General features: G+C 39.2%; 1 protein-coding gene across 5 annotated transcripts in view; it reads left to right on the forward strand.

Moving 5' to 3' along the window:
• EBF1 (EBF transcription factor 1) overlaps positions 1-16,323 on the forward strand; it is a 422,414-nt gene that overhangs the window by 19,541 nt on the left and 386,550 nt on the right. For all 5 annotated transcript variants that reach the window (XM_048487679.1, XM_048487684.1, XM_048487680.1 and 2 more), the window contains exon 6: positions 7,097-7,165. In XM_048487679.1, the coding sequence (XP_048343636.1) occupies positions 7,097-7,165 (69 nt within the window). The remainder of the gene's footprint in view (positions 1-7,096; positions 7,166-16,323) is intronic.

Raw genomic sequence — 16,323 nt, forward strand, 5'->3', positions numbered from 1 at the left:
ATGAGGTATAAGAGATGCCAGGTAATATGTGATTAGATGTCCAACAGGTTTTTTTTCCCGTTAAAAATGAAATATAAGCAGAGAGGGCTGAGAATCTGATCTCTCCCTGTCTGTTAGTATGTATGTGGGGTGCTGAGGACATTTTTCTGATCCAGATCAGCCTGCATCACTTTGTTTTGCCATCTAAAGGAAGGAACATGTAGGATTCCTGAATCCTTTGCTCAGCCGAAAAGAGTCCCAAGATGAAAAACACCCTCTCCCACACACTTCTATTGCACAGATGTGTTTTTTCTCATTCATTCTGATTTTCTCCCAAGCCATTCATGGAAGCTTACAAAAGACTATGAGGAAGGTTAAAGTGAGAGAGCATGGTGCGAGGTAATTTAAAAAGTTTAATTTCAACCACATTGCACTAGATCTTGGCCCAAACTATGGTCATTACACCACACTGACAATCCCCTTGTGCTGCCATTTATGTTTTTTCTTTTGTCTTTGACACTGCAACCCTAACATAATGATCTAATATAGCCTGAATACAAGGGAATGCAGGAATGCAAAATTAGGCCATAGGATTGGCAGGCCATCCTGATTCACTAGACCAGATCGAAATCCTGCTTTTTTTCTAGTTGACAGTGCAGTGTCTGAGCTGAGAAATTCTTGGAAGGCAAGGTTTGGAGTGGGGTGGGACCATGGTGGTGTTTAATGCCATACAGTCCATAATCCAAAGCAGCAATTTTATCCAGGAGAATTGTTCTCTGTAGTTTGGAAATCAGTTATAATTCTGGCAGATCTATAGACTCACCTGGAGGTTGGTGGGAAAACCAATTCTTCAACTGTAGGCCCCTGAGATCTGTGGTTTGAATTGGTTGTTAGGCCTGGCAAGCTACAGGTGCTGCACTAAGGATTATTGCAGTGTCTGCAGCTTTCCAGGCCCTGACTTCCAGCTGATCTCAGGGACCTTCATCTGAAGAATTGGTCCTGTCAGGTCTAGGTTTGCTTATGACACATGCAGGGGTGTAGTGCCAATGGGGCTGGGCGGAGTACGATGCCCCGGGCAGAACAGCGGAGGGGGCATGGCTGGGCAGGGCGGGGCGTTCTGGGGCAGGGCGGGGGCAGCCGCAGTTCCCCCTCACTCATGGCAACTCTATGAATCAGCACAATGGTCTATGCTTACTTTTTTTGCTTGTGTAAGTCTGCGCCAGCAAATGGGAACCGAAAAGACTCAGGAAGCTAACTAAAGATGGCTCTGTCCCTATTGTGCGGAGAAAATGGAGATGAGGAGAATGACATAAGTTGTTTTGGATCCCCACTGGAAGAGAAATGTTGTGTATAAATTAAGTAAATAAATCCAATATTTGAAATCTGATGTATTAAAGCATTTCCTGAGAAGTATAGTTGTTAGTGGGGTTAATTGCTTTCATAAATAAATCTAATGGATTCACAATTTGGGGCTATAAAATGCCAGGGGCCCAGGTAGTTCTAGGGGACTAGATATCCAGGCAAGCTGCCATTGGAAGACAGTAGCAAATCAAACGTGTTCAAATCAAGCATGTTTTTCTGAATGTGAAGAATCCTACATGTGGTAAGTAAGTGCTGGATCCTTGGGATCTTGTGGTAGTACTGGACTATTTTTGTGGCAATCTGAATTTCCTCCTCAGTGCTCTCATATGATAAAAGCCTATTTCAGATTCTAAGCAAAATTCTCAGCAAGGGTCAAATGTCTACTCTTCATTATGTTCTAGTTGCACCTAAGTAATGTATATTAAGAATATTATCAATCATAATATTGCTGTGAGGTAAAAAATAACAATCACAATTCAGGTCAGGCCTTTTTAATCTATTAAATCTGCATAAATGTATACATGAATCAGAAAATCAATTATTCTGAAGGAAAACACATATTTTGTTTGTGTTTTATGTGGCTCTGGCGTTTGTCACAAAAGGGACTATCTTAAACAACACAGCCACAGTTCCAGGGGAAGTTGCCTAGCCATTGTAGTGGAAGCCTACTTCTTTAGCAAAGGTTCAGTATACAAAAAATTAATATGAGAAACTTTTCACAGTGTAGTGCTCAGTGTTAAAACTGCTAACAGCTTCAGATTAAACTTCTGCTAAAGGGACAGCTGCAGGGGTGGTTCAGAAGTTGGCAGAGAGAAGGGAAAATGCCTTTTCTAAGGTGGCACTTATCTACCATTAAAACTAGTCCGTTTGCTTTTAAAAAATCTGTCCAATTTAATCAGGGCACTTTTTAATTAATCAAAAGGTTTTTAATTAAGTAATCTAACCAATTAATTAACAAAACATTACACCCTTCTATCCTCATAGTGGTGATTTCCATGTGTGCTTAGGTGGAGGGCAATCTGTGAGGGAAATTAGTTGCAAAATCCTGGTTAGCAATTAGTTTTGACAGAGAAATGTGGCAGGTCAAAAAAGCCTGTTTGTGAAACATTGTTGTCCTTTCTCATTCTTCTGTGCTGGCAATTGAAGGTGGTAGATTTGGCTGCTGGCTGTTGATCCCTGTTCTGAGGAGATAAGGAACACAGTTCTATCATTTCTTATTCATATATAAACTCTTACTAAACTAATATAATTGTTATAAATGGAAATAATTATGTGAATAAAAAAGTGGTGAAGTGAATCTCAAAGTTTTCGTTATAATCTGGGGAAAGTAGTCTTTTTTGTCAAATGTTGTCTTCAAGGATTTATCACATTGTTCATGGTACTGCAACAGTAAATTATTTCTGTTTTAATATTTTTTCAAGCACATTCTTCACCACTTGGGGTTTCAGTGGAAATATGTTATGTTCAAAACTGTGTATCTTGTCCATATAGTCCGATGGGATTGACCTGGACTAAGGTACTTACAGCCCCATCCAAGAGGTTGGGAGCCCGGGCACAACACCATGGCCACACCAGGCCACCATGCTCATGGAGGCTTCCTGGTGACGTGGGGAGACCTGGAAAGATAAAAAGCCTCCCTGCTGCCGAGAAGCCCCCATTGGGCTGAATGGATTTATGCCATCTTTTGGGTGGCAGTGGTAGTGGCAGGAGCCCTGAGCTGCTGGCACGGCACCCAACACAGCATTCCACTGCTGGGGAGGCCGCACATGTGGATCTGCCGCTCAGTTGGGACAAGCTCCCTGAGGAGGACAAATCCACCAGCCCCACTCCCACAGGTGGATTCATCCCCCCTTTGGATGGAGCTGTTATTCTGGAATTGTTGTTGGCCTTTTCCTCGTTCACAGCTTACCACAGATTTTCCCAGTGGTCAAACCTTGTGTCTTGGAAATGTTTTCTGTGAAATCATTCTGCACATCTCCATTCCCCCCTGTTGTTTTCCTCCTTGTCACTTCAATTGCTCTTGTTCCATTCGACTGCTAAAAATGTGTTATTCCTAATGTTATACATGATGCAGTGGCACAGGGCAGGAGCATTGGGACAGTGGCACATCACCTAGCACAGCATCCCACCGGTGGATCCGCCCCTCCACCAGGGCAAGTGCCCTGAGTAGGACAGATCCACTGGTGCATTCCCCTTCCTCTTTTTTCTTTTGCACAGGTGCTCTAGCTTTACTGCGTAATTACATTGAAGCAGCAATTCAAATAATGTCTCAGCCTCCATTTCTAGCATTGAGAACTACCCACATGAAATGGAAACAAACCAAACCGCCCCCCCTCTTGGAGCAGGCACCATTACCTGAAGAAACAGAAACAAGTAGCCCCCCCCCGCATAACCCCCCCCCATATTTTGGCCATAATAGAGCTGCTGTAGTGCACAATTGTTAATGTGGCAGTCACTTGTCAATTTCCTGCTGCAAAAGCAACTTGCCATGACAAAAATTGAAGCAGATCTTCAGTTTCAAGTATCTAAGAATGATCCTTCTGGCAAACAGGTCAAAAATTGTCCATAGTAATTACACGGCAGATTTAGGGATCAGATCTGCTTTTAACATTCTTAAGTTTTTGTCAGTCCAAAAGTGGATATTTTGTTCCAGCCACCCTCAAATTGTGCCAGTGAAAAACACTTCCTCAACTCTTATGGGATACTTTTAAAGGATTAGCTTCATCTTGCTATGCTCCTCTTGAGTGGGCACAATCTAAATTTCTGAGATCTGTACTCCAAGTACTTAAACGTGCCTCAAATGTGATGATATGCTTGAAGACTGGATTGCTGAAAGTGGAGGTGAGGGTTTCCCTCTTATCTCTCTATTTATGGCTGAAGTTGAACCTTAATCCTCACGGCCTCCTCCCCTTGATTTTAAATGACAAATTTCAGTCGAGATGGTTAAAGCTGTAAAAGGTAAATTTGCATCTCTTGGCTTTGCTCCACAAACACTCCATTACTTTATCTCATTGTTTTGTCACACAAAGAGCAGTAAGTTCATTCTCTGTAGCCTCTTCTCCCATATTTCTTCATTGACTCGAGCTTCTTTCATCCAGTCCACGTATATTATCCATATCTTCAAATTTTCATTCTGTTTATCTTGCCACGTCTTATTTTTGGTTAATATATTGAAAATATCAAGAGTCACTTGTTCCCAGATATATTCTAACCATTTCTGAAGTGTCCATTTTTTCTTTTCTTTCCAGCCCAAGGCTATTGTTGCATGGGCTTCTTTAATCATTATTTTATACATATAACTATTGTTCTGCTCCCCAGGTGGTTATTTAGGTGCCTGCACCCGGCCAAAGCAGAATGTAAGACTCACTGACTCAGTTAACAGTTCAATACTTAAAGCTTTAATTGTAACAATGTTGACAGACCCTGACTCCTCCCGGGTCTAACTAAATAAAGGTTACTTTGTTGCAGAAACTTTCTGGAGTCTGGAATTTATTGTAAATACTGTGAGACTATAACATCTATAACTGTTTAACTTAAATACTGTGAATCTATAACATCTTTGACTGTTAAATACTGAGAGTCTAAAACATCTTGGACTAACTAGTTGCTGTCACCCAGCTTCCGTTGGCACCTAACTGCTGCTGTCACCCAGCTTCCGTTGGCCCCTAACTGTCAAAACCAGACGGGTTGCTGGGTAATAACTGCCATAGAACACCAGCCCTAGGGCTTCTTAAAGGGACAGAACTAAATTCGGTTCCCTCCCACTGAATACTGTACAAACATAGCTAAACCCATACTAACTGTGGGGAAACTAAAGGGGAAATAAACAAAGGCTCTGTGGGGGCATGACAACTATATTGTTTATCCACCCTTTTGTCTTCCATTACACCTATGAACATTAAGTCATTATTTAAATCAATATTTATCTTCGCCAGTTTCTCGATATATAACAATACAATTGTCCAATTTTTTTTTACTTCTGCACATTCTATCCACATATGGCTATAATATGCCTCTTGGTCTCCTCAGTGCCAGCATTTAGAACTAAGTCCTTTTATCATGTATGCTAGTTGTTTGGGTGTTCTATACCATTTTAATATCACTTTTCTTTCTAACTCCATATATTTCTCAATCTTTATATTTTTCCAACTGTCTATTAATTTTTCAGTATTACCAATTTCTAGAAATCCTTCCTTCTCCCATTTTTGTTTCAATGTTCTTATCATGAATTCCTTATCATCTACCATATATTTGTATATATGCCCTAGATCTTCTATTTTCAGGTTGCCAGTCAGTAGTAAATATATTCCTGTTGCAGATACTTATTTACTTACTCTTGAAACAAATAGCCATAGAAAGGTTTTTACTCTGGCAAGGTGTTCATCCCTGCCATCAGCTGCTTTGGAGGGCAGATCAAAGAGATTCCCCTTTTACAGATATTCTTTATCTATGTAGGGATGGAGAAGTGGAAATCATAGAATGCTTTTTTAAAGCTGTACCTTTTATCGTGAGGCTCAATGTAAAATTCTTGGTTTCTTGTTGGATAAGAGCTCTGGTCTCTCTGAGTCAGCAAGAATTTATAAACTTTTAATTGACAAATCATCACAAATTACAAAGTTGGTGGCTAAGCTCTGCACAAAAGAGTTTATAAATTTCATCATAATTTAACTGAACAAAGCTGAAAAAATTAAAACTGATACAAAACTGACACAATTGACAAAACTGATACAATTGATAATTGTAATACAATAAGACACAGAAAAAATTAAAATTTCTTTAAAAATGGAGGGTGACGGGGAGAAGAAAATGTTAGGTGACTACTGAGGACGTGGATAAGGGTCAGGTATTTGGTGGGGTGGAGAAATAAAGGCCTTTTCAACATGCTTGGACACTCACATGAAGCTAATCAGAAACAATTAAAAAAAACACAGGAAAAATGCTCAGGAAAACAGTGGAGGAAAAATTAAGAGGAAACGTTTCCAAAACCAGAGGGGAAAAATATACAGAATTTAAAGAAAAAAAGTAGCATTTGGCAGCAAATTTTGTTGTAAACAGCTTATGCAGAAAATGTAATTACCTCAACTCTTGATATTTTTTAACAAGCATTTGAAAAGCAAAATCACCATCTGTTTGAGAAATATGATGATTTGGGGTTCATTTTACATAATTTCTCAGTTACAAACTTGCAACAGAGATTCCTCCCTAGTTTGATTCCATCTAATCGATACTATTTTAGGAGTCATGACAGACAAAAAATTCATTTGACTTTGAACTACTTGTAAAAATGGGTTTTTAGCTGTTCTCCCCTTTCCCTGGACTTCCAGACCCTGAAAAATGTATCTGCTCTCTTCATACAAACTTTGGACCTGCTTTCTGGTTTTTTAAAGTGTTTTAAAACTCTGCCACAATCTTGAGTACTAGAAAATATTAAAAAAGAAAAGAAAAACTGGAATTCTCAAAGTCTAACAAGCCATACAAATGGAGCACTGAAGTGATCTGTTCTCCTGGAGGTTTGCTATCTAACATATTCTAACTTACATAAGACAACCAGAACCATCATTGTTTTTTGTCACTTGCCAGCTGTGGAAGACATTAAACCTCACAATTAACCCATATGTGACCTACCATATTCAACTAATTTCCAGACAGGGGCTGAGTGGTAACTTTAGCTGGCAACGTGAACCCCTCTGTATTCGTAATTATGATTTTTTAGAGTGTAATGGCTGTACTAAATCCTTTCCCTTTTCCTCTGTAGCCGCTGTTGTGACAAGAAAAGCTGTGGCAACAGAAATGAGACTCCTTCAGATCCAGTGATAATTGACAGGTAAGGGTTGCTATCCTTTTCCTAGAATTTATTTCAGGTTTTGTTTATTTATTTATTTGTGTGACCTCATTATAATGAGACACCTGCCCTGTGCTGCTAATAGGCAAAGGGTTATGTGCCTGTGTGGGTGTAATAGTGTTGTTCATATGGAATTAGTTGCGCTGTAAGGTTTTGATTCTTGTGGAAGAACCATATGGGTTGTAACTGTGAGCGGAGGTTGTATGAAGCATTCAGATTGTAGTCTCTGATTCATGCTCCTAAAGGGGATATTTTTCTTTCCTGCTTTCCATGTCTCAAGTCACATGCTGTGCCTGGGAAACTTCAGGAATATAAAATAATAATAGTTTTGATTTATGAAATGTGGTTGGGTGCTTATAAATATTTAACTTTTTACTTTGAAAAATGTTTGAATCATTATCACTTTTTAGCTACAGTAGTTCCCTCGGATGCAATCCATCTAAATTGTAAGGTTTGTTTTATTTATGCATTAAGAGATCTGCAAACTAAAGACCTCCCCCCCCACACTGCCACAATGCTGCTTCCAGCATGTTTTCTTTGGTTTGAGAACCATTTTGATTGTATTGTCAGTTGATTAATTCATTTCGTCTGTCTTAATTATTATGGTTTCTAAACTGATCCAAATTACTAATCTGACAAAACTGAATTAATCACTATAGAACAATAAATTCACTGGAGTTGTTCTGTGCAATTTGCACTCAGCAGGCTTGCGTATTAGGTAATGGTATAGCCAAATAGTAATTTTTACATTTTAATTATTGAAACTCATCATACAGAAATATATGATAAACAGTTATATTGTTGCATTACTCTGTGAGTGTTAAGTGGCCATGCAAAACTGATAATATCTACCATCAAATAAAGAAAAGGCATAATGAATCAGGTGTGTGGGGGGGTGGGGGGGTGGAGGGGGGAGTATGAATAACTGAATTCCAAAGGCAAGATTTCATGTAGATATTGTGTGTAACTGAAGTGTGCCTCTAGTTTTGCTGTCTAAATAAATGTTTGCTTAGTGAAGTTCAGGATCTTGTCTTTGTTGGATTGCATGCAAAATGTGTAGAATGTTAAGCTGGAGCAAAGTGGAGTTCTATTTCTTGGGGACTCTCTCTCTCTCTGTATAAATGTATATATGTAATAATGTATAATAAGCATGGTTGATGATAATTGCATTTCTATAGCTGTTAACTGGTGTTTTAGATGGGTTTTTAAAAATATGTATTTTGGAAGCTTTTAACAAATGCCTTTAAAATTATTCCCAAGTTATGTATATATTTTTAAATATTTCTTATGCACAAATTATGGCTGCAGAGAGAAAACCAGAAGCCATTAGGAAAGTAGCAACTTTTTGTGTTTAAAGTATGTTGGAGAGTGATGTCATGTGAAAAGTGGTTTTGTGAGTTGTAGTTTTTGTTTTTATTTTTGACAGGCAATTGATAAAAATGTTGCCCAGGGGCAGAAATGTGGGTGTTACTATGCCCATTCAGAGACCTGTTGGCTACAATTAACTGAAGTCATTAAAATCTTAGAAGTTGTCTCTTGCATTTTGTTCTTTCTAAGAAAAAGCTCTGTTGCAGAAGCATGGATTACGCTTCCTAGTTATGGGTAACTGGACATATAATACCTTCGCTGATATAACTGGCATTTCAGAACATTGTGTCAAGATAGACTTCCAGCTGAATGCAGCTTGTGAGACCAGACTACAATAAACCTTCCCTTGCTGCTACACATTTTGAATGTGAACTGGTTAATCTTTCAAAATTCTTCCCTTGGTTTTAAGTTGTGACTTTGATGCAGAAGGTTGATATGACTGTGGTTTGAATAACATTTGATTTTGACCTGTTCCTGTGGGTTGCAATGGCATAAGAAATTTGACTCAGCAGTGCTGTAATTAGCCTTGCCTGTGTTTTTGAAACAGGATTGGGTTACCTGGATCGCATTAGTTGGCTTCTATTGTTGCCGCTTAGCATCTGTCCCAGTAGGGTACTTAAAACCTTTTTCTTGGCCAGAGCTAGTTCAAACAATTTAGGCAAAATAAAGTATGTGCTTTGTACATTTAGTGGCTCTGGTGATGTTACTTGTGACATTTACCTTTCACATTTTTTTTTGGCTTGGGAAAGCATGAAGCAATCTTTATGGAGCAATCTGTATGGAGCCTATGGAGTCTTAAAACAGAATACTTTACAAATTGTTTTAACATTAAAAAGCCGTCACGAGCTGGAACATATGTTGAGTTGCACTCTGCTGTCATTCTTGCATGCATAAAATTGTAAGCTATTGTGCCAATTGATATGCAAAACCATATTTAGCTTTTTTTAATTTGCAAGTGATCTTTTGCAGGACACAGTTGGTAAGAGAGCGGAGGTTTGCTGAAACATTTTCTTGTACTTAACAGACTGATCGGCCATGCGCTTAACTCTGAATTAATTTTAGCATAGAATGGGCGTCTTAAAAGCTGTACAGCGAAGCAAGGGCCATTTTATATTACAGACTTGTTTTGGTATAAGACTGTTCACTGCTTTTCTACATCTGTAGAATATGATTGTGGGATTGGCTAATGCTTGTGGTGTATGTGTGTGTATGTGCGTCCATATTACAATAAATATCTCTACCTGTTGGTAAATGAGATTAGTCATGTAGAGAAGCTGACAATTCACACAAACATTGTAGATGTCCAAAATCTCAGAGCTACACAATTTAAAAAATATATGTTCAACTACTGAGTTGCATAACAAGCTCTGTTGCAACCACTCCGTTTATGATAGTCAATCTGAACTGGAACCATTTAATTGTAAAAGTAGGATTTTGGGACACTTCAGTCGGTACACTGGAGGAAGATCTAGGGAAATGACTTCATATTTTACCTGTTTACAGTTGATTGTTATGCTATAAATGTGATGTAAGTGATGAAATTTTATGCTCTGAAATGAAGCATACATCTATTATTCTTATATATTTTCATATTATAAATGAAGAATAAAACAAATGTATGTGTTCACATGCATGTGTTCACATATATCTTTAAGGGATTATTATACATAGTTTCATGTATTCTAATAAAAGTCCTAACATCCAAGAACTAATTTTTAAAAGACTGCTGCCTTGACACAAATAATGCTACTAGTAATTTTAATTAGGTGGCATTCCCCATTTCTCCTCGTTTGGGCATTTTATACCAGTATTACAATTTACTGAATATACATAAACTATGTTAACAAAACAGTGACATGAAAGGGAAGCTACAATAAAGAACTAACTATGCATGCCTGCCAAAGCACCTGTAATTTCATAAAGATCGGGGGTAGGAGCAAAATTAGTTTAATGCAAAACAATTTAATATGCAACAATTCCTGTGTATGTTCAAACTTGGTGTAGCATAAAGGAAAGAAAAAAATCACTTCTTATATTTTACCATACATTTAACATTCAAATAGTAACTCATATTTGAATTTAAAAGGTTTGCAATAAAATTCTTGGGCAGCAATTGAATAAATTGTACCTTTATTGCTACACTGGATATTTCTGTGTCTTAACCTTTTTCTCCCATATAGTTATTCTAGTTCAATAAATAAAACCTCATTAGACTATTCCCATTTCAATGAGTTTATTAAATTTTACAGGAGTAATTAGCATAAGCTGTGCTAATTTTTCTGGAAGACTAATGAGAGAGCTTCCTAATTAGGTTTGCTTTGTAAGAATCTGAAAAGATGATAATGAAAAAAGTCACATAGGGTGCAATATAACAGGAAGGAAGAGCCCTATTATTTCTTGATTTGTGAAAGATGATTCTGTGTTTTGGCACTGTTTTCAATTTTCCAGCTTAAAAAAACAACTGACCACTATTCAAACAAATATTTGACAGAGATGTCTCTTCTAGGTTTTTCCCCTTCAGTGGAGAAGTCAAGTACACAACAGTTCTTATTTTTTATTATATCTAACCCTTTCTCTAATAAACACATACCATCTCTTCTCATTTTTATCATTACAACAACCCTGTGAGGCAGGGTAAACTTAGAGAAAGTGGCTGATCCAAAGGTATATTTCTTGAAAAAGTAAATTTCATGAAAAAAGGATAACATGAGTCTTGGTCTCCCTGGTCCTAGTCCACTGTGCTACCACATTGGCTTTGTGTATGTGTGTGCATGCTCATGTACCTGTTTGCACATGTAAGTTGTAACCCAGATACATTGTCAAACAGATGCTAAAATTTAGGGGTTTTTTTGTGGGGTGGGGAGGAAGAGTTGAAAGGCACCTCTGCCGATAGTAGTGACTGCATCCCTCTGTCTTGTACAGTGAATAGATTTCCTAGGCTTTGGGGATGCTTTAAAAACTTGAAAAACCAGTTTGACAACAGGCAACATTAAGACAAAAAGAAAGGAGAGGAGCATTGTCTCTATTGTATCTCTTTCAGGTCTGTTAAATGTGATTTCTGTCCCCAGCCAGTACTGATATTTTCCAAATCTATGCAAATTGCAGAGTGCCTAAGGATATGATGCTATTAAAAAAACCGAATTCGGGTGATTAGTTTCTGAAAATAATTCCTTTTTGATTATTGTATTGAGGTATGATAAGTAAGGAGCTGTTGTATGACCATTGCCTCAAGGGCAGTGAATTCTAACAGCCCAGTTCCTTTCCTTTCCTTTTGCAGCTTAACAGTGCAATCCAGATGTCCTTGGAGTGCTGCAGCGGCTGGGGACAGAGTGGTGAAGGAGGCTCTGTGCCGCCTCCAGAGGGGCTCTGGGTGGCACAGGCAGGAGGGAAATTCACAATCCCTCCTGTTGCCTGAAGAAAGAGACTTATGCCACTGTTTTTGGTGGCATAAGTCTGATGGATGTACCAGGGGCATTCCCAGTGCAAAAATCCAGTGGAAGCCAACTAACTTCAGCTCCGTACCAGGGAACAATAGCCACAGAAAAGTTTTAGCCAATCTGACTTTCAGAAACTTCAGCTCATACCAAGCCAGCTGTAGGCATACTCTGTTACGGACTGAATTCAGCCCACTTTCATTCCGCACATGCAGAATAATGCACTTTCAAACTGCTTTCAGTGCTCTTTGAAGCTGGGCGGAATCGCAAAATCCACTTGAAAACAGTTGTGAAAGTGGTTTGAAAACGCATTATTTTGCGTATGCGGAAGGGGCCTCAGTTTTATAGCAAAGCATGGCTAATTAAGGTGGTTGGAACTAGCATGGTAAAAGCCAACCATAGACATAAAGTCACTTTAACTCATGGCCCGAACATATGTAACCATGTCAATGAAGACTGGGATGCTTGTGGACACAGTAACAGCAGAGACTAGTTTATGATCTGTGAAGATCAAATGATCCAGAAGATGAAAGATTTGGTATAACTTTGAAATGGCCTAAGAATAGAAAGCATAGCTAAGATTTTGAACATGTCAGTCAAGTTTTTTGTGAACAGCACATTGAATATATGTTAGAGGGAAAATTGACCATGCTCTGATTTAGAGCCCCAATAATACAACACACCCACAAATACATTATCCCAGACAGGCAACTCGGGTTTTGCTGACTTCACAGTAGGCCTGTTCAGCTTGTGATCCACCAAGGTAAACAACTCACTATCCACATATTGTGGTCTATGAAGCACTTGTATCATCTTGGATTTTACAGTCCATGGAGACAGCAAAAGCAGGAGGTTGTTGACCTTCTGGGCCATTATTTGTTGTCTGATTAGCTGATTAGAGATGGCCATATTGCAAGTTGCTTGTACTGTAGCATAAATGAAAAGATTTATTTTACCAGGCATATTTCTCTTCTATCCGTGCATGAAAATAATCTTTCTCCATTTTATCTATGCAATAATGCTATATGGGTTATACCACAGAGTGATTGGAATTAGTCTCCTACAGCACAATCCTAAACAGAGTTGTACACTTCTAAGACTATTAAAGCCAATGGGCCTATAAAATTGTAAGTTTATTTTTTACTGCTAGCGATTTTGTTGTTGTTGTTGTTGTTGTTGCTGTGAGTGAGGATTTGAACTTAAATGTCCCTGTTTCAGGTGCAGCACTCTGCTCTAACAGACCAGGAGCAAACTGCACAGCACAAATAAGATGTCCTGAGGACACAAAAAAAGGCATCTTGGGGAGGAACTTCATATACCTTTCCCCCCAAGATGTCGTCAGGATACCTTATTTCAGCTCAAGGCATCTTTTTTGAAGTTGCTAAAATGGGGACCTTTCTTCCTGACGTCATTTTTTCTTGCTGTGTGGAACTCAGGAGCTAAGAAGACATTTTATTTTTCCTGCTCTCTTGACAGTTTCCTGCACCACTCATGCCCAACATTTTGTGGTGCTGCAGTGATTCTCTGTGCCTGCAACCATTTGCTGAATGTTTCCCCATGACATTTGCTCTGCGGGCTCTGCTGCTGGGCGCTTTTCGGTGCAGAAAGTACATAGTTGTACATGGTTGTACTCAGCTTGACCATCTGATTTTGGCAATATATAGTACATTTTTGATGAGCTGTCTTGAAAGACATGCTGGCATGATTTCAGAATCCATGCTGATTTTCATATTGTGTCTGTGAAGACAGCTCATCGAAAATTTTTAGAAAGGGAAAATTATATATTGCGGAATTGGCCAAATGAGCTGAGTACAGCCATGTACTTTTCAGGCTGAAAAGAGGCCAGCAGCGGAGCCTGCAGAGCAGACGTCTCAGGAAAACCTTTAGCAAATGACTGCCGGCATGGAGAATCACTGCAGCGCCATAAAATGTCAGGTGTGAGAGCTTTAGACTCGAGTGGGAGGAAATGGCAGGTAGTGGAAAAGCCTCTTTCTCCTCTAACACATTTTTGTCCATGCAGAAAAAAGGAGGAGGTGGCTTTTTAAAAGACATCCTCAGGACATCTTATTTGTGCTGTGCAGAAATGATCTAGCTCTCTTTCAGGGTTGCCAACCTCCAGGTGGGGCTGGAGATCTTCTGCTATTACAACTGATATCCAAACTGCAGATTTCTGTAGAGATCAAGCCAGGTTGTGAGCCGAGCTTTGACTGCAGTACTGCAGCTTACCACTGTGTACCATGGGGCTCCTGTAGATGATGACATGTGATGAGAGCAGAAGCAAAGTTTGATATTGAAAGGCTGCTTTATTTGGAGAAAAGGATTCGTGCAGAGGGACTTCAAAATTCTAAACAAAATTTTAATGGGACCATTCTGATGTTTTCAGTCATTTGGTTTTTAACAACGGACACCCCACCCTCTTTCTCACACAGTGGAGCAGGCCTGTATTTAGATACTCACATCTTCAGCCCCTATATCTAATTTGGCCCTTAGATTTGTATTTTGCTCTTTCTTGAAGTGGCTTGAAGAAGATAATGGCCAAGCTTTTATTTCAAGGGATCTAATTCTACTGTGTATGTCATGTTTCAGTATAAGATAGCTCTTAAATGTCTGGCTGACAGGCAGGGCCTGATCCTGGATGGGTATTCCAGAAGGCACAGAGTACTCCCACCCACCCTTGCAGAGGTTAGTACCTAGAAGGACTGGGCTTTTCTTTTGTTTCTCTTCACAAAACTTCAAATGTCCTATTCATAGCTATTGATTTCTTAATGCTAGCAGCTACTTCAAAGTGTGCACAGGGGCAAAGAGGACAGAGGCGGCCCATAGGATTACCTGGGTCAACAGAACTAAGAATCTTTTATTCTATTTCATGTATTATTAAAAAGAGAGTTTTTTGGGGTGGGAGGGGGATGGAAAGAGATTTTTTTCATCCTTTTTTTGATGGAGTGAGACAGGCAAGCTGGATGTAAAAAAATGCAGGAACATCTCATTTCGGAATTATGACTGTGGGGTAATCTGGTTTCTTATTCCTCCTTTGTTTAAAGAATTGCAGTTGTAAGAGAAGTACATACGCTGTTATACAACCTTATATAGTATAAGGTTCAACAACTTTGTTGTGGATATGTCTGTCTAACATAATTCTGGGGAATGACCTTCTTGCTGGTGCAGTGTGGGGCCCATTGACTGGAATATGACTTCTTGTTGCAAAACAATTATACAGTCACATAGAATGCAAAATTGTTTATTTGAAAACAAGAGCTAAAGGTGAGACCATAGGTGGAAAATGGGTTTGGAGCAAGTGTTCACAATTGTTAGAATGTTTGAAGGGAGTAAAAGTATTGTGCGCTCAGTGCTTGCTAAATGTGGAGTGGGACCACACTCAGGCCCTTTAACTTATGGGGCAGCTGTCCTCAAGGAGGAAGTTAAATCAAGCAGTCTCTGTTGGGCTGACAGTGGCAAAAAGACGTGTGTTTTACTGCATTTAACTAAAATAGATTCATGTAGATCCTTCAAAGGCAATGGTGGGACCTGAAGATTTCCCATAATTATAGCTGATCTCCAGATAACAGAGATCAGTCCCCTTGTAGAAAATGGCTGCTTGGAGGGTGGACTGTATGAAATTATATCCTGCTGAGGTCCTTCCCCTTTCCATACCCTGCTCTCCCCAGACTTCATCCCCAGATCTCCAGGAATTTCCCAATCTAGAGTTGGCAATCCTAGTTTGTTCCAATTGTATGTGTGCCAGAGAGTTGTGGACAACTGGGGATGCCTGCATTGTATTGTGTACTTGTGATAGAACAGATTCATGTAGACCCTTAAAAGGTAATGGGGGACTCTCTGAATTGAAGAGAGTGCACATGGTATATGCTTTTGCAGATACTGTTTGAAGCATTGCTAATTCATAAACATGTAAATGAATGTGCTTTTATATTGAAAAGTTATTGGTCTTTGATAGTGGCGCATTCTGTTCAGTGGAAACTAATGTAATAGTTGTTTGTGTATTTACAGTGGACAGCAATGTAGTGGATGATTGGCTTCTGCCTTTCTCGTCCCTCTCTTTGAGAAATGTGGCTAGGTTTGTGCCAGTAACAGTTAGTACACCACTGCTTGCTGTATAATTAGCAAGCACTGCCACTAGTGAGAGAAGAGAGTCCATACACTTATTGACCATGAAGGCGAAGTAGAAACTCAGAAGAGTAGATAGAGCTCATGCATTTGTGCACTTCAATGCCATTCCTTTGTAGATTAGTCCTGAAGAATCTGGTATCCGTACCAGTTATTGATTTAATTGGCTCAAGACAAAGCTAACAGCTTCTGCAGCATGAAAACTTGCTCTTCCCT

The sequence above is a fragment of the Sphaerodactylus townsendi genome, linkage group LG03 (genome assembly GCF_021028975.2).
Source record: "Sphaerodactylus townsendi isolate TG3544 linkage group LG03, MPM_Stown_v2.3, whole genome shotgun sequence".
Lineage (NCBI taxonomy): Eukaryota > Metazoa > Chordata > Lepidosauria > Squamata > Sphaerodactylidae > Sphaerodactylus > Sphaerodactylus townsendi.